At 45.6% G+C, this 22517-nt stretch overlaps 1 protein-coding gene and 1 pseudogene across 1 annotated transcript in view; one reads left to right on the forward strand and one right to left on the reverse strand.

Annotated features, from left to right (window-relative positions):
• Nid1 (nidogen 1) overlaps positions 1-22517 on the reverse strand; it is an 80584-nt gene that overhangs the window by 38855 nt on the left and 19212 nt on the right. The window contains exons 2-7 of the mRNA XM_028859783.2: positions 16401-16700; positions 15172-15398; positions 11424-11788; positions 6944-7093; positions 3380-3631; positions 1049-1249 (exon numbers count right to left, since the gene is read on the reverse strand). Of these exons, the coding sequence (XP_028715616.1) occupies positions 1049-1249; positions 3380-3631; positions 6944-7093; positions 11424-11788; positions 15172-15398; positions 16401-16700 (1495 nt within the window). The remainder of the gene's footprint in view (positions 1-1048; positions 1250-3379; positions 3632-6943; positions 7094-11423; positions 11789-15171; positions 15399-16400; positions 16701-22517) is intronic.
• Positions 22047-22144, forward strand: LOC114685956 (annotated as a pseudogene).

Raw genomic sequence — 22517 nt, forward strand, 5'->3', positions numbered from 1 at the left:
CAGGAGGATGGCCTTTAGTTGGAGACAAGTTAGGGCTACAAAGTTTTAAAAATAATCCTGACATTTTTATAGTTATGAGGTGGCCATGTAGGAAAATGCCCTTATTCTTAGGAAAGAAATATCTGAAGCACTTAAGGGGTCACCTACAGGGACATTACTTCTGAACAGTTAGGGAGAAAGAAGTGTGTGTGTGTGTGTGTGTGTGTGTGTGTGTGTGTGTGTGTGTGTGTGTTAGAATACAGGAGGCAAATGCTGGCAACTAGGCAAGCTGAGTCAGTGGCAGACAGAAGCTCCAGCCACTCTTTTCCACTGCAAACAGATGCCAAAAGAAGAAGAAGAAGTGTAAAAACTACAAATAAATACATTATAACAAAATCTTGAATTATGTAATACTGTGGGGGGGCATATGACATAAATATAGATGATAGACACTGGAGAAAAGTTGTAAAATATATTTAAATCTAAAAATTGTATAAGTTGTATTCAGGCTTATTTCTGGGGTTCTTTTTGGTCATTGTGTTTCTTCTTTTTAGACAAGGTCTCATGTAGCCCAGGCTGGCCTTAAACTCACTGTGCACTTGAGGATGACCTTGAATTTCTAATCTTCCTGACTCCACTTCCCAAATGCTGGGGACTACAGGCATATGCCACCTGACCTGGTTTATGTAGTGCTGGGGATCAGACTCAGGGCTTCACACATTCTATGCACGCAGGCCAGCCCTCAACCAACTGAGCTACGGCCCACCCCATTTTCTGGGTGCCGTTTTTTGTTTTTTGCTATGTAGCTGAGGCTGGCCTGTGTAGCAATTCTTCTAAGTCAGCTTCCCAAGGGTAGGGAGGACTGATGTGTTCCAACACACCTTATTTTCTTGTTTTGCAGTAAATTCTCTTCAAGTGTGTCTTCTGTCTGTACTTAGGGGGAAAGGGATTAAAATAAAGAATAGTCTTGCATGTTCCAGCCCTTCGTAGATCCCAGGGAGACTGTTCCATCAGAGCGAGTGGGCACATGCAGACTGTCAGCTCCTGGAGTTCACAGTCTGGGACTCACCTGAGCTGGAGTAGTGGTACAGCTCTGTGTAGGGCTCAATGTGCACCGAGGATCCATGGGGGATCTGCGGCACTCGGCCATCCAGCTCCGTGTTGATGGTCAGGTGTCCATGTTCGTCAATACCACTGAACTGCTGCTTCAGAACCAGCTTGCCTGGGTGCCCCACGAAGGTCACCTCGGCTTGGCGTGTGAACTCACCCCCTGGAAAGCAAGACAGGCCTGTCACTCTGTCGCCTGGCAAGTACATCCTCCTGCTGGTCCTAGGCTCATGAAGTGAGAGACAGGCCCCTCTTCTACCCTGGCTTGTTGAACTAAGCCAGACTCAGAACTACACATATTTTGTGGTATCTCTCCTACGCAGAATCTAGATGGAAATTTACATGTTTGTCATCATATATTTCAATACGTTATATGTTTGTAGAACATGGAAGTAGAAAGGAGAGCAGGAAGGGGAGAAAGGACCTAACGGGAAAAGGAAGAGGAATAAGAGAGGGTGACGGGACACACGTGACAAGGAACAGAAGACGGAGAATCTCGGAGGAAAAGGGCAGAGGGAGAAGGCAGACCTACAGAGGAGGCAGTGTTAATGTACCCAGCCCAGGACAATGGGTGCAGGTCCTGGAAATGATGATGGACTCTGTGCTAGTCAGTTTTCTGTCAGCTTGACACAAGCTGGAGTCACTGGAAAGGAGGAAGTTTCCATTGAGAAAATGCCTCAAAAAAATCGGGCTTTAGGCAGGCCTGTAGGGTGTTTTCTTAATTAGTGGTTGATGTGAGAGGGCCCTGGCCCCTTGTGGGTGATGCCACCTGTGGTGGTTTGAATAGGTATGGCCTCCACAAACCCGGGTGTTGTAATATTTGGCACTATTAGGAGGTGTGGCCTTGTTGGAGTTGTGTGGCCTTGTTGGAGGAAGTGTGTCACTGTAGGGTGGGCTTTGAGGTCTTGGATGCTCAAGCCAGGCTCAGTGGCTCACAGTTCACGCCTCCTGCCTGCTGGTTCAGATGTAGAACTCTCCGGTACCTCTCCAGCACCGTCTGCCTGCATGCCACCATGCTTCCTTCCATGACAATAATGGACTGAACCTCTGAGCTCTAACCAGACCCAATTAAATGTTTTCCTTTATAAGCATTGCTGTGTCTCTTCACAGCAATAGAAACCCTAAGACACCACCTCTGGGCAGGTGGTCCTGGGTTCTATAAGAAAGCAGACTGAGCAAACCATGAGAACAAGCCAATAAGCAGCACCCCTCCATGGCATCTGTATCAGCTTCTGCCTCGAGTTCCTGCTCTTTGTCCTGACTTCCTTTGATAATGAGCAGTGCTATGGAAGAATAAACCAAATAAACCCTTTCCTCCTCAACTTGTTTTGGTCATGGTGTTTCATCACAGCAATAGAAACCCTAAGACAGACTCAGACTCCTCTACCTTGGGCTCCATTCAGTATCTACAGGGACCAGACCTTAGCAGAGCATGGGAGGAGACACTGTGACATCAAGGAAGGATCCCCAGTGACCTGCCCACATACCCACAAGACTCAGCCTCCCTTACAGGGTATGGCCTCTGAGAGCTTCCCAAGTTTCCTAACACTCAAAAGGTTAGTGCTGATCAGGTTGGACTTACCAGCTAGAAGTGGTAGGTTCTTTTCCCTGAGCAGATACGGAGATATGAAATGCCATTTTCAGATGGGCGAGATGCATGAGCCAATAACTCTTGTTCAACTTTGGAGACTTTTTTATGTCTGTGTAAGACTGTGTAAGGGTGTAGCTGTGTGTTCAAGCTTGTGGGCAGGACTGCATGTGTGCATGTAAACCTCTGTACACAGGTGAAGGGGAGTGTACATGTTTGTGGGTGTGGGGTATACCTATGTGTATGGGTATGTATGGTGGCCAGAGGTCAGCCTTTGGTGTTCTTCCTCAAAAGTTGTCTTTGTTTTTTTGAGACAGAGTCTCGCACTGGGATCTGGGGCTCACCAATTAGGTTGGCTGGTCAGTAAGCCCTGGGGATCCTGTCTCTGTCTCCCTAGTGCTGGTATTATAAGTACATGCCACCACATCTGGCTTTTTATGTGAGTTCCAGGCAATAGGTATAGGTCCTTATGCTTACAAGGCAAGCACTTTACTGGCTGTGCCATCTCAACATCAAATATGGAGACTTCTAAATCCCCATCAAGAAACCATTCCTCCATCAAAACACAGTTCCAGATGGCCTCCCTTAATGAATATGCTATACATGAATTTTTCCTTGTCCTTATTTCTGAGTTCCAAACCCATTCATTCTCTGACCTCCCCCACGACTGTGGAGCCCATTCATTTTATCTGGGGGATCAATTACCAGTGATGCTAAACCCATTCTTGAACCCATTCTGCTCCACTGCAAACATCCATCCGATGATGCCTCCGATGGGTGCCAGGGGAAGCAGCGAATACCCGACGCTTTCAGGAATGGTGCTGATGGCTGTGTAAGAGCGCCCATGGTTCATCACCACATAGGAGTGCAGGTCAGTATTCTCAAACACCACGGGGACCTGGCTGTTCCCCACGAAGATCCTTCCCTTCACCTTGCCGTTGACCCGCTGTGGGGAGCCTGGACCAGAAACAAAGGGAGAAGGTGAAGATGGGTTTCCCCTTCCTTCCACAGAGAAGAATGTGTCTGTTCATTAGGAAAGCAGAGAGGAGACCTTGCTGTGGGAAATGGCTTTTGGGGAAACGAAAATACTTATAGCTGTGATTGTGTGCTATAAGCCCTGGATTTCCCAATGCCCCTGCCTCTGTTGCATATGGTGCTAATGGGCAGAATGCTAGGTGCCCACCACCGTACACCAGGTGCCTTAGGGATCCCAGCACCTCCCCTTCTCCCACGTGACTGATAATGGGCACCCATAATTGTGTGTCCCAGGCATTGGGAACCCCAGCACTGCACAGACATGAGGACCTGAGTTCAGACCCCAGCACACATGTAAAAAGCCTGGTGTGGCAATGTACACTTGGAACCTCAGCACTAGGATGGAGGAGGAAGACAACAGGATCCTTGGGGTTTGTTTGTCAGCTAGACAAGCCAGCTGGTGAGCCTGAGGTTCAGTGAGAGACCCTGTCTCAAAAACAATTAGGTGAAGAACAATAGAGAGGAACGCCTGCTGCTGAGAACACCTCTCACCTCCACATGTGTGCATACACAAACCCTTCACACACTGCATACACACACACACACACACACACACACACACACACACACACACGTGTGCACACACAGAGGCACGTGAAATATACTGTAAAGTAAGAACAAAAACTGAAGGAAGATGCAAGTAAAGGGTCACCTTGCGTTGCTGAAGTTGGATGTCGAATTAAATTCTTTGAAGGTGTTTCTTTTTTCTTTTGGCACATGAGACTGAATAAGGGCTTTGCCCTTGAGCTCCATCCCTGGCTCCGTATCATCAACTGACGATATATTTTATTTATTTTCCTAGATTGTGAATGATCGGAACACTGCTTCCCCCCACCTCCTCCATTGGACGTGTTCCTGGGGATCATCTATGCTCCCAGGAGAGCTGCTAAACAAGGTCACCAACCAGGCAGGACATACCAGACACAGAGTACTCCGTACACCCACTGTGTCATTACACTGGGGAATGCTGTGACCCTTGCAGGCTAATGGTAAAAAAATGCACTCCAAGAACATTACAGAAACAAGGAAGGAAGCCAAGTGAAGGAGGCCAAATAAAGCACTTCCGCCAGACTCTAATTTAGCTTTTCCCCCACTTGGTTTTTGAGTTGGGGTCGCTCTCATTCTGGAACCCTAGCTAGCCTGGAACTCACCCTGCAGCCTGGGCTAGCCTTAAACTTACAGCAATGCCCCTGCCCAAGTTTCTTGAGTGTTAGGATTATAGGAATGAGCTGCCACGCCTGTCTAAAGAATATACTTTTTTTTTTTTTAAGTAGCAAGAATCCAACAAATACTTAAACCCCAAAGCAATTACAGGGTGTGTGCATCATGTCAAAATGTGTGGCCGAGCAGTTTGTCACTCCTGAGCTCAGTGCCAGTGTTTGCTCAGCATTTTTAGCTCTGGCATTGGGGGAAGGGAGCTAACGAGGTGGCTCGTTCTTGCTGAGGAAATGGTCCAGCTGGTAGAGTGCTTGCCTGGGAAGCACCAGGTCCTGGGCTCAATACCCAACACCCAGAGATTCAGAAAGGAAGGAAAGGAAGGCGGGGGAGGCAGGGGAAAGAGGAAGGAAGGGGATACACTTCTGTGTGGATTTTGGAAGCTTCTTCTAGGGTGAAAAGGTATAAAAGCCAAGCCTAGAACAAATACTCAAAAGGACTCCACCCCTGGGGTGACAGGATTTGGAAGAAACTAGAAAAGTTTAAAATTAAAAACACCCTCCCAGATTAACATAACAATAACTCAACTGCATGTTGGTTCATTGCTGGAGATAGATGGAAATAAAACAAGCCTCACTTTACTTCATTACGACTAGAGGGAAACAATTTCTGTGTGTGTGTGTGTGTGTGTGTGTGTGTGTGTGTGTGTGTGTGTGTGTCATTAAAACAACCCTGATTTCAGGGCAGCTATGACAACGGGAAATCTGGAAACAACACACATTTCTCCAACTAGATTTTAGTTAGTCAGATTTGACAAAGCAGCTAAAGTAAAGGTAGATTGTGACAAGCAAGGTGTCCCGTGTGTGGCTTCTGAAGGGACAAAGGCCAAATTCAGTAAGTAAGGTTTTGTCATTTATTTTGATTCTAACTTACAGCTCCCAAAGCAATGACTGTGGCAAGGACCCTCAGACTTAGAGGGAAGATTCCTCTGACCATGTGGGGCAGAGGGACCAGCAGGTCCTTCGGGGACAGAGGTCAAAGCTGACCTCAGCTATCATGGAATCCACCTTGGAGCTGGATGTGCATTGGCTTTGACAAGCCAGAACTGAGGACAACATCCTATTGGCCTCATCCCAGGCATGCTGCAGTTCCAAGGACATGAGGAAAAGAAAGTGGGAGAGAGAGAGGGAAGGGGAGAGTGTGGGAGACCAGCTCCCCCTTTTTCTCCCAGGGTACTCTTGAGGAGGGAGAAGTGGGAATATTTTAAATAAAAATACAGAGAAAGAGAGACAGATAGAAACACAGGATAGCCTTGGGAGGGCTTGGATCAAAACCCACAACCCCTTCTGTCTCTTCTAAAAGGCTTTTAAAGGAATGACAAGGGGTAGAGCAAAAGACCTCCCCCAGCACAGCCAAGTGCAGAACATTCCAAACACCTGGTAATCACACATGTGGTCCAGCCATCCCCTACTGCAGCCCTGCTGGGTAAAGCAAGCTCAGATCTCACTAGGAAACCTTTGTGGGCTCCCATGGTGAAGGAGAGGTGGGGAGAGAGATACAAGCATTGCCCTCAGAGCTAGAGTCTCAAGCCAAGTTGGGGTGCACACTGCAGCCCCAGCACTCTCCATGTGGAGACTCTCAAGCTTGGGGTCAGCCCAGGCTACATGGCAAGATGCTGTCTCAAGAGCAAAGAAACATAGAGCTGGGGGGACTCCAAAGACAAAGCTCTGAGTGCAGGAAAATGAGGGAGAACAAGTCTGGTCCTGGCTGCATCGTTTCAACACTTAGATCTTTCTGTTGCAGTCAGGGGACAGCTGTGAAGAGAGACTCCTGGTGGCTGTCACCTCAGAAATGGGCCAGGAGTACAGGGGAACAAGATAATGTGCCATATCAGGGGGAAAAAAATGGACATCCTGGGAGGAATGCCCATCAGAGAATGTAACAGAGAGGATATCATTAAAACCTTCATGATCCAGAGATCAGGGCAAAAGGCCATGTCTGCAAACAAGCATCAAGACCCAAAAGGCGCTCCTTTTCCTTCTCCCCAAAGTTGAGAACGCAGAGGAAAAAGTACATTACCTTCTGCTACGCACTGCCTGCCGTTGCCCGTGTAGTTGGCCACGCACCTGCAGCAGAAGCCAGTGGCATAGTCTCGGCACTCTGCATGCACGGAGCACTGGTGTCTGTTGTTGGCACACGTCTGCTGGGAGCCTGTGTTGTAGCTGAACACTGTTTGGAGAAAACAGGAGCATACCCATGAAGGCTCTGCAGGTTCTCAGCCGAGAGGCATTTCCATACGGGTGCCCTCGAGCCAACTGGACTCCCATCTACTTAAGACCTTCAAGGAGCCAAGTTGACCACAACAGATGAAAATCCAGGGCATGAGTGTGGCCATTGGATAGAGATGGGGCTCCATTACTCAGACCACCGATGTAAACAAGTCTTCAAGAAGCTGAGAAGTCATTAAGTATGAATGCTTAAAAACTGCCACAATGCAGTTAACATGAGGGTACTCTCACTCAATATCAATCTTAGAATGGTGTCCATTGGTTAGGAGCTTCAAAATATACTTGTATCTCATTTTTGTTTTTTTGAGACAGTATCTCATGTACCCCAGGTTGCCCTCAAACTCACTAAGAACTGAGAATGACCTTGAATTCCTGATCTTCCTATATTCACCTCCTGCGTACAGGGATTACAGGTGTGTACCACTATGCCTGATTTATGGAGTGCTTGGGATAGAACTCAGGGTTTCATGCATGCTAGAAAAACACTCTGCCAACAGAGCTACACCCCAGCCCAAATAGTCTTTCTTTTTATAAATAATTTCTGGTGTGATAAAATATATATCATAAAAATGCCATTTTAGACATCTTTACATTTATCTGTGTATATGTGTGTGTGTGTGTGTGTGTGTGTGTGTGTGTATTCCTACCTTTTTCCTCGGGTTAATTCAAAAGCTCTGATGCTCAAAAGCTAATATTATAGAAATTACATACATGTGCACATGTATGTGTGTGTGTGATAACAATTAAAGAAAATGAAGCCATGAATTTGAAAGAGAGCAAAGTGGGGGTGAATGTGAGAGGGTTTGGAGAGGGGAAAGAAAAGGATAAATGATGTAATTATTTTATAATCTCAAAAAATAAAAATGAAAAAGCATTCAATCAGAAACAAGCCTTTGGTCACACCTCTTCTAAGATCCCTCTCTAGTTTAAACTTCCACCGCCCAAGTTTGTTTTATCGGAACTGCAAACCAGCCCATTAAGTTTAATGATCTAGCTAGAGCAAGTTCGTTTGGAATAAAGTTCAAAATCCCAAGAGGAGTGAACTTCTAGAAGTAATAATAATTCTGTTTATAATTGATTTTATGAGTGAAGATCAAAATAAAATGTATCCTCAGGTAGGTTGCATTGGCTCCAACTACTTGGAATTTCCAGTGTATATAAAGATGGCTGGTGACCAAAGCCAAGGACACCTGAGTAAACTTGAGAGTTTTCTGATTGCATAAGTTCAAGCCAGGAATCCCCCAATGGGGGGTCTGCTATGTTCTATATATGTGAGGGAAACTATTTAAACAACACCAGAATGTTATTGTAGGCTTCAGACAGTTGACATTTCTAATAAACACAGTGAAATAACTGGGAAAAGGGACCAAAAAAAGCCATCTGTCACAGATACATTTTGAGATCTAGTCTAGGCTTTTGCTACTATAATCACCATTTGTTTTGTTGTTGGGGAGTAAATAAATGTGACAATTTAATAAATGATAATTTCAGTTACTAAGAAAGGGTATGCAAAAAAGATGAAATTCAAAACTTAACATCTATAAGCAAACATACTCAGCAGCAGAATTAAAGGTTGAGTTCTGCTGGCTAAAATGTAAGGGTACCCCTTCCCCTACCCCAAATCCAGAGAACATTGTTTTAATTATCAACTTGCTACAACCTAGAATCACCCAGAAAGAGAGTGTCAGTGAAGGATGTCTACATCAGGTTGACATGTGGGCATATGTGTGGTGGGTTGTCAGTGAAGGATGTCTACGTCAGGTTGACCTGTGGGCATATGTGAACCCATGAACTCATCTTTCCACCAAATGGCATCTTGTTCACTTCTGTGCCTCAGTAGTGAGCTCACAGTCTCATAAATGCCCATCTTGACTATTGTGGATATTCAATATGGACAGACAGTAATGACTACTGCCACGGTGTAGATCAGAACAAAGACAGAGGAACAAAAATGAGTTAGTAGGTGGAATGAACTAGATGTTTCTAGGAAGTTTTATAATAACATCTTAATAGGAAAAGTAGAGTCCTATGAGATACATTTAAAAAGTTTAACTATCTCATTTATCTGGGTCTTGATGGGGCTGGAGAGATGGCTCAGCAGTTAAGAACATTTGCTGTTATTTAAGGACCCAGATTCAATTACTATCACCTGAATGGTAGCTCACAACCACCTGTAATTCCAGTTCTAGGGGATCTGGTGGCCTCTTTTGGATTCTTTGGGCACTGGGCATGGATATGGTGCACAAACACACATAAAGGTAAAAGACACATTTACAGAAAATAAAAATAAATGAATATTTTTAATGAATCCTAGTTTTCTTCCTGTTGTCATGATTTAAAAAAAATCTGACAAAAAGCAACTTAGGAGAGAAGAGGGTTTATCTGGCTTACACTCCATTGCTCAAGGCAGAGACTTGAAGCAGCCAATCACATCCCAGCCACAACCAAGAACAGAAAGGAAGAAATAAACATGTGGATACTACTCAGCGGCTTTCTCTACTCTTCTACAATTCAGTGCCCAAAACCATGGGAGGATGCTGTTCACTCTCAGGCTGGGTCTTCCCCCATCCATCAAGGCAATCCAGACAACCCACCACACATATGTCCACAGGTCAACCTGATGTAGACATCCTTCACTGACAACCCACCACACATATGTCCACAGGTCAACCTGATGTAGACATCCTTCACTGACAACCCACCACACATATGTCCACAGGTCAACCTGATGTAGACATCCTTCACTGACACTCTCTTTCTGGGTGATCCTAGGTTATATCAAGTTGATAATTAAAACCAGCCATTATATGTCAGTCTCAAGAAAAAGGCAAGCATATTTTGAGAATGTCTTATAATACTTAAAGGATATTCAAGTAATTTTCCTCAAAATGTAGGAAACACTTGATATAATATGGTTGATTAGAATATATCATACTGTGCCCATGCCTTTAATCCTAGAATTCATGAAGGCAAAGGCAGGCAGATCTCTGGGTTCGAGGCCAGGGCTACCCAGAGAAACCCTGTCTGGGGGGGGGGCGGGGAAGAGGAGAAGGAGGGGGAGGGGGAAAGGATAGGAAAAGGAGGAGGAGGGAGAAGAAGAAGAAGAAGAAGAAGAAGAAGAAGAAGAAGAAGAAGAAGAAGAAGAAGAAGAAGAAGAAGAAAAAGAAGAAGAAAAAGAAGAAGAAAAAGAAGAAGAAAAAGAAAAAAAAAGAAGCCACATTATATAAAACTACCTTTGAAGAGGTTCTGGTTCGTGTGTGTGTGTGTGTGTGTGTGTGTGTGTGTGTGTGTGTGTGTGTGTGTGTGTGTGTGTTCTTTAGAAAGCAACTCTGCAGCTGACAGGAGGAAAAATAATCAGCTGTTTGAATTCCAAAACCAAGAGGAAAAAATGTGGAAGAAAAGCTGTACGAAGAGCCAAAGGAGCTGCTAGAATGTTTTCTCAGGTGGGTGAATCCATCTCAGAGGTCACAAAGACGAAACTTGAGTTGCAAAATATTCTAAAGTCTCCCCCTTCTTCTCTTCTGGTTTTTGAAACAGGATCTTACTGCATCTCAGGCTGGTCTGGAACTCACTATGTAGCTAGAAACTTTGATTCTCCTGCCTCAGCCTCTACAATGTTGGACTAACAGCATCCAACAATGATACTTTAAAAGAGAAAAATTATTAGTCAGATTATGGTAGTGCACAGCTTTAATCCCAGCACCTGGGAAGCAGAGGCAGCAAGATCTCCGTGAGTTCGAGGCTAGTATAGTCTACAATAAGTCCCAGGCCATCAAAAGCTACATAAATGAAACCCTGTCTTGCAAAAAAAAAAACGTTTATTTATTCATTTGTGTGTGCACACATACATATGTGTGGCCATCAGAGGACTGGGGGAATCATTCCTCTCCTTCTACTGTGTGGGCTGCAGGAGATCAAACTTAGGATGTCAGCACCTTTACCTGCTGAGCCATCTCTCTCTGGCCCCGACTCTCTTTAAAACAGAATGCATTATGAGGAATCTTAAAATGAGGCATACTGCCACTGTGTCTAGAACCAAAGCTCTAATCCTAAAAGATCACTGGGCCACTCAGAAGCCACTGGGCCTATGCACCAATTGATCTTCAGTGCGAGCATTCAGCTCCTGCTCCCTCAGCCATCTGCTCCCCATAAAGCCACCTCATGAGCACATGACCCACCTTACATAAGCTAACTCCTGTCTAGAAACCCAAGCAGGCAAAAAAGATTCTAAAAAGTATTCAAAAAAGACAACTGTAAAACAGATGTCTTACCAATTCCTGTTTCCTCTACTTCATCCACATCAATGACCTGGGGGTGCTGTTGGGAGAACCTCTCCTCTGGCAATTGGAAAGACCTGGTTCTCTCACTGGGGATTCCATGGGGTCTCTCTGTAGCCTCATAGCTGGGTACATCATGTGGGTTAGTATCTCCCCTTCTTGGACTATGGGAGGGAAAAGGTGCGGTGGCCACATCCTCCAGGCCCAAGTGAGGGGTTGCCAGGTCATACTCTTCATCCTCGTAATCTGCTCCATCGTCATCCAGGTCTAGGTTCACATCTGCAGGCACCACACCCTTGGAAGTAGCAGGACTCCCAATCTCAAACACCCACACACCCTGGTGCCCAGCGTTGCTGCTCCTAAAAGCAAGGAAGACATCTTGAGAACAGGCCACAGCCCACAAGTAGCCCCCATTGTCCAAGCAGGCAGGATAAGCTCAGGTAACCGGTATCCATCTGAAACCCATGGCATGTGTCTACCCTCAGCAAGGGTTGGTATCCAGGAGGGCAGCAGCTGCTATGTGTGGTCATCACAGAGCTCAAACAGATAGGGACTATTTAGTAAGACTGAGTCTAAACAGACACAGCACCATGAAGAGTTTATCTCTAGTGCCATCCTAGGACACTAAGGACTCTCAATGCCATCAGCTCATACTATTCACTGTTTATGTGCCCCATCTCATGAACTCAGATGACTAGAGATTCATTTCCCCAACATTGTCTTTTCATTGCATGGAGTCAAATATTTGTTTTTGTTTGTTTGGTTGGTTGGTTGGTTTTTGTTTTGTTTTGTTTTGTTTTTCAAGATAGGGTTTCTCTTTGTATCCCTGACTATCCTGGAACTCAGTCTGTAGACCAGGCTGGCCTAAGACTCAGAGATCCACCTGCTCTGTCTCCTGAGTACTGGGATCAAAGGCGTGTACCACCATGACCAACTAACATATTTATATACACAGAGAAAATACAGTTGGTTTTTGTCCCTGGTGCACGACCCTAGAGCTCCAATGACCCTTAGAATTTCCAGTGTGATAAAAGTGACCTTTTTGCCTGGCAGTGGTGGTGCATGCCTTTAATCCCAGTGGCCAGGAGGCAGAGGCAGGTGGATTTCTGTGAGTTTGAGGCCAGACTGGTCTACAGAGTGAGTTCCAGGGCTACCAAGAGAAACCGTGTCTCAAAAAACAAAAACAAAACAAAAGCAACTTTTCTATGCTAATGAGATGACCAGTGACTGAGCCCCTTGGCCAATAGACCAAGAAGTTCTGCCCCTTCCAAGCCCGGTTCTATCCCTTTCTTCAGGGAGGAGGATGCTGGGCTTCCAAAGCAGTCTATCACCTAAGGTCGATGAGATCAAAGGCCACACATGATGCAACTTCAATGTAAACTCTGAATGGCAGAATTTGGAAAGCTGGTGGGCAAGTGTGTGAAGGCAGGTGTTAGAAGGTGCAACAAAGTGGGGGGGGGTAGGCACAGCACCTCACCCCACTCCCTACCCTCTGCTTCCTTCCCCTTTGACTGCTACTGCAGCGTGTTCTTTGGTGTGTAAATAGGGGACACAGAGAGGGGGCACCTGTGTGCAGCAGGTACATGTGTACCATGTGTGCGTATGCAAATAGAGGCCAGAGGTCAACCTCCCGTTGACCTCATTCTTCATATACCATCCACCTTGGTTTTTTTGAGACAAGCCTCACTGTCCTGGGGCTCACTAAGTAGACAAGGTTGGCTGGCAAAATGCCAGAAATCCATCCATCTCAACCTCCCAGTGCTGGATTTATAAGCAGACACCACCATGTTTGGCTTTTTATGTGGGTTCTGGGAATGGTACTCAGGTCCTCTACCAACTGAACTGTCTCTCTAATCCTGTGGTGTTTTTGTTTTGTTTTGTTTTTAGGATTTATTATTTATTTATGTGTATGTACATGTGCATGCAGGTACCCAGAGTGGCCAAAAGAGGGCATCAGATCCCCTGGAGCTGGAGTTACAGGTGGTTGTGAGCTACTGGATGAGGATGCCGGTAACTGAACTAAGATCTTCTGAAAGAGCAACAAGTACATCTCTCCAGCCTTCTGAAGTGATTCTTTATAACAACTCAGGGATAGTAACATAATGGGCTTTTCTGAGCTCTGTGAACTGTTCTAGTAAGCTGCTGATCCTGAGAATGGACAGGGTCATGAAAATTGATTGATAGTGGTGTGGTCAGAAGCACAGGCACAACTGTAGGATCTGGGCATTGGCAGCTAAGGTCGGGGCATCTTTTCGGGCTAGGCTGTGTAGCTGTGGGGTCTGCATTGATTCCAGGTATCTAGTTAGTGCCAGACCTGATTGAAACTACAGGACACTCGGCCAGTATCCAGAGAACTGGAGCATTTGTTAGTGTGAGGGGAAACCCGCACATGTTGATCGGGTCTGTGTGTGAAAACAGTGCACACACACTGAAAAGCAAATGAGATTCAAAACCCCGAGGCATTAAATAATGCTAAATACAGCACAGTGATCCTCACCTCTGATTTTTGAACTCAGAGACCCACCTGCCTCTGCCTCCCGAATGCTGGAATTAAAGGTGTGCACCACCACTGTCCAGCTTGATCCAGCATTTTAATGGCTCTTGTGTGTCTGTGATCAGAAGTATTCTCTCAGAAATTATGTAAAGTGGCCACATTACACATTGGAGAGAGCCAGCTGTTACATTTTTTTGGGAATTTTCCAAGCCAGTTATGAAACACAGTCACCGTAAGAAAATTAAATTAAGGGCTAGGGATGCGACTCAATAGGAAAAGTGCTTGTCTAACATGCACAAGGCCCAACATTCGTCCTTAGTGCTGAAGTGTGCGGGGACACACACACACACACACACACACACACACACACACACTACATTCAATCCTTAGTGCTGAAGTGTGTGGACACACACACACTAAATTCTGTATTTTAAAACATGAGCGGGGCAGTGGTGGCGCATGCCTTTAATCTCAGCACTCGGGAGGCAGAGGTAGTTGGATCTCTGTGAGTTCAAGGCCAGCCTGGGCTACAGAGTGAATTCCAGGCACCAGGGCTACACAGAGAAACCCTGTCTGGGGGGAGGGAGAGCAAAACAAACACACTAATCTTGGCTGTTCCTCTCTTCTGTCAAATCTACAGCAGCCTTACAGTGAGGCTTCCCTGAGTATGAGCGGGGTAAAGAATTGTTCCTTCATCAGTGTGGTGGGAAATCAGTCTCACTTTAGGTTCCTAGCAGGAGACAGGTTTAATTACCTTCATTTCTGACTTCAGACTCATAGGGGACATGGTAGAGACAATTTTGCATAAAGGTGCCCTCTACATGACAAACTATTGGGGCTGGAGAGATGGCTGAGAAGTTAAGAGCACTGATTACTCCTCCAGAGGGTCTGGGTTCAATTCCCAGCACCCATGTGGTGGCTCAGGACCATCTGTAACTTTAGTCCCAGGAATCTAATCCCCTCTTCTAGTTCCCATGGGCTCTGCATGCATGTGGCACAAAGACATATGGTACACATAAATAAAAATGAAAACAAACAAAATATCTCTTTGTGCTGAATATATTCCCTAAAGTTCACCAGGAAAAAATACTATTTCATCATTTAAATAGCTCTACATAAAACTTAAATCTACAGGAACATTCTTAGGTAGCATAATATACATTACATTCTGCTCAGTAAAACAATATACAATAATAATATAAAATAATATTTTCTAATAAAGAAAAAGCAAGTAAGGAATATGCATACTTGGCCAAATTTTCAATCGATTCCCTGTCATTGGCAAATATGTTATAGGCTCCGTCGCTCTTCCATAGAAATCCCACTAAGCCTTGGCTAAAGCCAACCATGGCAGGCACTTGGTTTTCATCCTTCTTCGAGAATGTTGTGAAGAACTGTAGACCATCTTCAGGATAAAGGAAAATGGCATAGGAGCTGGAATTGGAGGAGGCCAGAACAGCCTGGAACGTGTTTCTCTGTGAAAATGGGTTAAGAGTCAGTTACCTAGCAATACAATACACTCCCCAAGCATGCTGTTCACCGCCCTCCTAGTAGAACGGACATTCTCCTGTGATTGGGAATGTACGTTCTTCATGGAGAGGTGGATATACGGACAAACCACGGCCTAGTCTGAGGACAGACGCTGTAACAGAAGTGCATGCAGACTACTACCTGGAGGTCAAATGAGGAAGTCTCCATGCTGGGTAGGGTGGATAAGGGAAGACCTGCGCACACAAGCAGGGGATCATCTCAAGGACAAATGACAGAGTGTACAAGATATTGTGGGTTAAAACATACCAGAAGGAAGAAAAGGCATGCTCAAGGCAAAGATAAGCATCAACTGCTGGAGGGGTTACATGAAGTTTTAATGGGTCAGACCCAAGAAGCAGCAGGCAAGAGCTCAATATTCTTGTGCCAGGCAATCTTCCAGTTTTGCAAAGCCTTGTGCGATAGGCAGACCTGTCACAGACTTCTCCAAAGCGTGTTCGGTGGGATGCTATGTGTCCTACTAGGGGACAGTGGTAAGAGGACATATGGCCAAAAGGTTGGAGGATTGTTCCAGTAAGTATCACTAAGGCAGCTTCTATACTAGAGGACTTTTCCTTACTCTGCTCAGGAGCACTTTGATATCAGAACCTAGCACTTCCTATTAATAACCTCTCTAGATAATTAGAAGCTATCTCCCCATTCTTTCTCAAAGAGGGAACACACAGGCAATATCATTTCCTAGGCATATGTTAGCCATGGAGCAATCTCAAATAACTGGCTTTCTCCACATCAGATACTCATAGAAACAGGTTTAGACAGCCCTATAGATAAGTATCTGGAAGTTGCTGACCTGCAGCTAGTGACTTACTGAATTTTTCTCTACACTTCCTGTCTTGAGCAACAGCACAGGCATGGTGTCCATTGGAACAAGCACAAACCAGAAGTCCAAAGACACCAGACACTGACATCTCCATTTGGGGTTCACTCACCTTGCCTTCCTGGGCTGGGCTCCCACTGGGCCCTCCATAGGGGGCCACAGACTCCCAAGTGACAACCACCACACTAATGGGCTGGAAAGGGACCTCTGGGAAGCCTCTCTGGACAAACTCCGCTGCCATCTGAATGACGGAGGGGGATAAGTCTTCTCGATAATACACATTCCCCAGGCCATCGGTCGTGTCCAAGTCAGCCAGGAAAGGCGCCACTGAGCCAAAGCTGGGTGGGAAGGTTCCAGGATGCAATTCTCCGGCTGGGGGTTCGCTCAGGGCGATGATGCCATTTGTGGTGACCTGTTGGGAACCGGAGTGTGGTTAGAGGAAATACAGAAATGAACTCCTCAAGGGGAGTGTTAGGGTTTGACCTTTCAAGTGATTCCTACAAGTTTTCCAGCTGGTGCTACTGCTTTGAGAGATTGTGGAACCATGAGTGCCGGAGCCTGGCTGACGGAAGGTAGATCACTAGGAACGGGCCTTTGCTCCTAGCTCCGACTTTGCTTTCAGTGCCCTCATCAGCCACCACGTGAACAGCCTCGGCCACATGCTCCCATCACATAGACTTGAGCAGCTTCACGATGCTCCATGGTACCTTCCCTGCTTCCCAGGACGGTGGTCATAGCAGACATACATGAAACTGATATGCGGAGTGACCACTCCCTCAGGACAGTGTTGTAGTTGCCCATGGTACAAAAGATAAACAGAATCGAAGGAGATGAGCCTGACTAGCAAAACTAACATTTGTCTTCTAGACATGATAGGCTGTCAGAGGGAATGTCAGACAAGAATCCTGGGACATGACCGCAGGGTGCCTGTTGTCACGGTATGGACAGGTGTCTCAAACTTCTCAAGTTTCCACTCTGCATCCTCCTGACCAAAATGATGAGAGGACAGTGCTTTGTTGGCTGCCGGTATTATCCAAATGACTAATTAACTCAGCAAAGGCAGTAAGCCTTCCACATGGAGACTGTTATACCACAGTGGGCACCAGAGTGGGTTGGATACAGCCCCACCTTCAAGGAACCCACAGCCCAGGGGAGGGATAACACAGATGATGATAAAATGAAGGTGTTAGGAAGTAAATCTGCATGGGCTACCATAGTGTCACTAACCAGTGTGACTAGCGTAGTGCTTAGAATACCAGCTAACAGGTACTAACAGTTCACATTGCAGGCAGCATCTAATCCTTGGGGAAACACTAGAAGGCTAGGTGTTGTGAGATAATCTTTTTGTACACTGTGAAGATGTGTTACTCTGATTGGTTTAATTAAAAAGCTGACCAGCCAATAGCAAGGCAGGGAGGATGCTGGGAAGAAGGAAGATGCCTGAAGACACAGAGGAAGCGGCAAGGGCAATACAGAGTAAAGGTAACCACGCCACATAAAAGAATGTGGATTAAAAGATATAGGTTGATTTAAGTTACAAGAGCTAGTTAGAAACAAGCCTAAGCTATCGACCGAGCTTTAATAACTAATAATAAGTCTCTATGTCATTACTGGGGAGCCGATGGTCCCAATGAAAAAGTCCAACTATAGCTAGATGTCACTGACATCCATATTTTTCTAGCAGAAGAATTAAGTAATTAGCTTGTCCAAAGTCACCATATATAATTGGCATCACTGGAACTCTGACCCAATGATCTTGACTCCAAGGTCAGCCATCTCAGGACTTAGGATGCAGCTATAAGAATTCCTGCCTGGCTGGCTGCATAAGGTCTTGGGTTCAATCACCAGCAATGTGTAAACCAGGCATGGTGGTATATGCCTGTAATCATAGCACTGGGAAGGTGGGTCCTGGAGGTTCTCAAGGTCATTCTTAGCTACATAGTGAGTTCAAGGCTATCCTAATCCTGACATGTATAGCGTTCTCAGAATCTTTTCTAGTGCTGGGATTAGTTCTTACAGAGTATCATCACTGTCAGGTGTTTGTGAGGGCATGTGGAAGCCAGAGGTAGGGTTGTTTTCCACTTCATAGATTTGGAGACAAGAGTTCTCACTCCCGAGGACTTGGAAAGAAGGCTGGAGATGGTGGCTGGCACTGATTCCCATCTAGGCTGGGAAAGGACTAGAGCTTTAGAACTTAACAAAAGCACCATTTACTTTTAACTAACTAATCAATCTTTCTTCTACTTATTTACTTATTGCAATGCTGGGAAATGACGCTGTGGCTTCACATTCATGCGCTGAAGCTCTACTCCCAGTCTCCGGGCCTTGAACTTTGCTTCCTGCCTTTGCCTCCCAGGTATGTGTGCCGGAGGTACACACTACCACATCCAGTTTATAGTGCTTGAGGGAATGGAACCCAGGGCTTTGTGCAGGCCAGCCAAGCCCTCTACCAACTGGGCTACGTCCCCAGCCCTAAAACCATCTACTTTTTTATAAATATCATGGGCTATTAACTCCTCAAGTGACATGTTTTCCATCACTTGGCAACGGTAAGACTTTTCTAGAAAACGTTGACAGTCTGCAGAGACGGCAGTCAGGCAAGGCGCCTCTCGCTGCCCAGCTCTCAACATCCAACCTCCCCCAGCACAAACAGCCCAACTGCACTCTGGGGGGGGAGCGTGGGAAACAGTTCGCTTTCTCAAGCAGACGCCAGAAGTTGGCCTTGACTGGCTGCTGGCGGGAAGCGATCCCATGGAGGGCACATACAGACAGCTCCCTTCTACAAGGCTATTTTCCAGAGGAATTCAACAGTCCTGAAAACACTCCCGGTACCATCTATTCTTTGGAATCTGGGCACTGGAGTGATTCTATTTTCACAAGGCACGCCTGCCTTAGAAATCAAATTTCATGCAAGAACCATGAAACCGGGTGACTACTTGAGGCCAAGAGCACATAATTCTCCTTGGTATTATTACTGGGAAAGCTGTTTCTTCAGCCAGTTTGACCTTCAACTCAGTCATCTGTGAGAAGGAAGAAAGCCAAGGTCAGAGAGAGATGCTAAGCAGCTAAGTAGCCAGGTTTCTGATGGTTCCTGACATTGAGCGTCTCCCTCTACTCTTTCTTTCTTTCTTTCTTTTGTTCTTTCTTTCTTTCTTTCTTTCTTTCTTTCTTTCTTTTTTTTCTTCTTTTTCTTTTTTTGAAATACTTCAAAGCTTGATGCGACATTTCCTCCTGTTAGGTGTGAGACTCCTCCCCACCCCCACCTTATCCCAACCCCTCCAACCCCCCAACCCCCACCCCCACCCCTGCAATGGGAATCCATGCAGCCGGCCATAGCTACATTCTCCCAACTGTACCAATAGGGACACTTGGGACCTCCCGAATGTCTTGGTTTTGGTTTTTGGAGAGAGTCTCATGTATCCCTAACCTGAAACTAAATACATAGCCAGAGATGACCTTGAACTCCTGATCCTCCTGCCTCCACCTCCCAAATGACGTGATTACAGGCCTGAGTCATCAGTTTGGTTCCTTTGCCTTTCTCACTTCCCGTAGGGGCTTCTTCCCTGCGGTCCCGGAGCTTCCTGTGCTGACTTGTCCTTCAGGAGGCTGAAGTAGCCCTGCTCAGAAAGCTCTCCCCTCCCCTGCCTCCCGCCCCATCCAGGACAGGCTCCTTTCACAGGCCCTTTAAACTTCCCTTCTCTCTCACCCTGATCTCTGCCTCCTGTTTCCTTAAGCCATAGGCCCTTCCTACCCTATGCGGTCAGCAGCGGGAGGGGGAGGGGTCAGTGACTGTGTCCATCTTGGTCACTATCACAGCTCCAAAGCGTATACATTGCCTGACGCCTGTGTCCCCTCCCTTTCTGACTGCCACCAGGCACCAGCAGTAAAGGACAAGATCTGTGCATGCAGGCTGCTTTGGAAATGCCTGGAGTGAGCTCCAGGGAGTCATACCGACCTGGCAGTCCTGCAGCCCCTCAAAGCACCCAAGGGAACCCACATGGTGTGTCTCCGTTTTTAGGGCTCCCAGCACTGCATAAACCTGGGTATGGTAATCCCAGCAACTGGGATCTAGACTCAGGGTCATCCTTTGCTATATAGAGTTGCAGGCCAGCTTGTGCTACAGAAGACCCCCGTGTTTAAAAAGAAAAACATCCAAAGAAGGATGTATATACATGAAATGCAATTTGGCTAGATTCTGATTTAAGCCAGTTAACTGAAAAGGAAGAAGAAGAAGAAGAAGAAGAAGAAGAAGAAGAAGAAGAAGAAGAAGAAGAAGAAGCCAGGTGTATTGATGCACACCTTTAGTCCCAGCTCTCAGGAGGAGAGAGGCAGCTGGGTCTCTTTGAGTTCAAAGCCAGCTTGGTCTACATAGTGAGTTCCAGGATAGCCATACTTCACAGCCAGACCGTGTCTGAGAGAAGAGACGGGGGGGGGGGGGGGGGGGAGATGGGGACACGACAGTATTTTGTCAATGTGATTGTGATTTTCTTGTTTTGTCTTTTTTTTTTTTTTTAAGACAGGGTTTCTCTGTGTAACAGCCATAGCTGTCCTGGAACTCTGTTCCTTTTTTTTTTTTTTTTTTTTTTTTTTTTCTTTTTCTTTTTCTTTTTAAGAATCTTTTTTGAGAGACATTCCAAAATATTTACAAGGAAATAAAATGCTTAAGATTTGCTTTAAAATAGCCCAGTTTGGTGTGGAAAGGAAATGTAACAAACATCTGGGGCTATAAATGAAGAAAGGTTAGTCATAGGTTGGTAGTTGTTGAAGCTGGGTAATGGGTATGTGGGAGTTCACTCTATTTTAGTTTTGAATGTTTGAAACTTTGCTATAATAAGCTTAGTTTTTCCAAAGAGATAACTGCTGTGCGACTTTTCCTGGGGACACACAAAAAAAAAATGTTTATTCATGGGCAGGTAAGAGGACTCGGTGGGTAAAGGCACTTGCTGCCAAATTTGATGACCTGAGTTCCATGGACAGAACCTGCTGTGGAACATTGTTTTAACTAGGCCAAGATATGTTACATTTGTAATGCTGCATTTGTTTCATTACGTAGAGATGTGTTGCCTTTGTTTCACCTTGCCTGCCTAAGGCACCTGACTGGTCTAGGAAAAAACTGAACATTCAATAAGCTAGGCAGGAGAGGGACAGGCGGGGCTGGCAGGCAGGAAGAATAAGTAGGAGGAGAAATCTAGATTCGAGAGAAAAGAACAAGGGACAGAGACACCAGGGGACTCAGAAGAAAAGGAGATACAAGATGAAAGAGAGGTTAAAAAGTCGCGAGGCAAAATGTAGATTAATATAAATGGGTTAATTTAAGTTATAAGAGCTAATGGAGGGGCTGGAGAGATGGTTCAGTGGTTAAAAGCACTGGCTGCTCTTCCAGAGGACCCAGGTTCAATCTCCGGCATCCACATGGCAGCTCACAACTGCCTGCAACTCCAGTTCCAGGGTATCTGGCATTCCCATACAGACATACATGCAGGCAAAACACCAATACACATAAAATAAAAATAAATTATTTTTTTTTAAAAAGAGCTAATGGGACAAGCCTAAGCTATAGGCTTATTATAATTAATAATAAGTCTCTATGTCATGATTTGGGGGCTGGCAGTCCAAGAAAGCCTGCTACAAGAACCCACAAGGTGGAAAGAACAGACTCCTATAGGTTGTCCTCTGACCTCCATGTGTGCTGTGGCACATGCATTCATAGTAAAAAAACAACAAAGAAGTTTAATTAAAAAGCAACCCTTCTTACAGAGCGCTCACTTGGGCAGCACACATACTAACATTGGAATAATACAGATATTAGCATGGCCCAAAGATGACAAGACAATTTGTGAAGTGTTCCGTATTAAACATAATAATGAACAGGCTGGAGACATGGCTTAGTGATGAAGCGTATATACTGCTGCTCTTCCATAGCACCCAAGTTTTCGTTCCAGCATCCATACCAGGCAGTGACTCCAGTTCCAGGGGATCTGACACCTCTGGACCTCAAGGGCACCCACACTCATATCCACATACAGACACACCTCACAAACACAGTTAAAAATAATAAAGATAACTTTTTGAGACAGGACCTCCCTATGTAGCTCTAGCTGGTCTAGAACTTACTATGTAGACTAGGATAGGCTGGAACTCATAGAGATCTACCTACTTCTGTCTCCTGAGTGCTGGGATTAAAGTTGTGCATTGCCATACCAGGCTAAAGATAAATCTTTTTTGTTTT

Source organism: Peromyscus leucopus, chromosome 5 (assembly GCF_004664715.2).
Source record: "Peromyscus leucopus breed LL Stock chromosome 5, UCI_PerLeu_2.1, whole genome shotgun sequence".
NCBI classification, from domain to species: Eukaryota; Metazoa; Chordata; class Mammalia; order Rodentia; family Cricetidae; genus Peromyscus; species Peromyscus leucopus.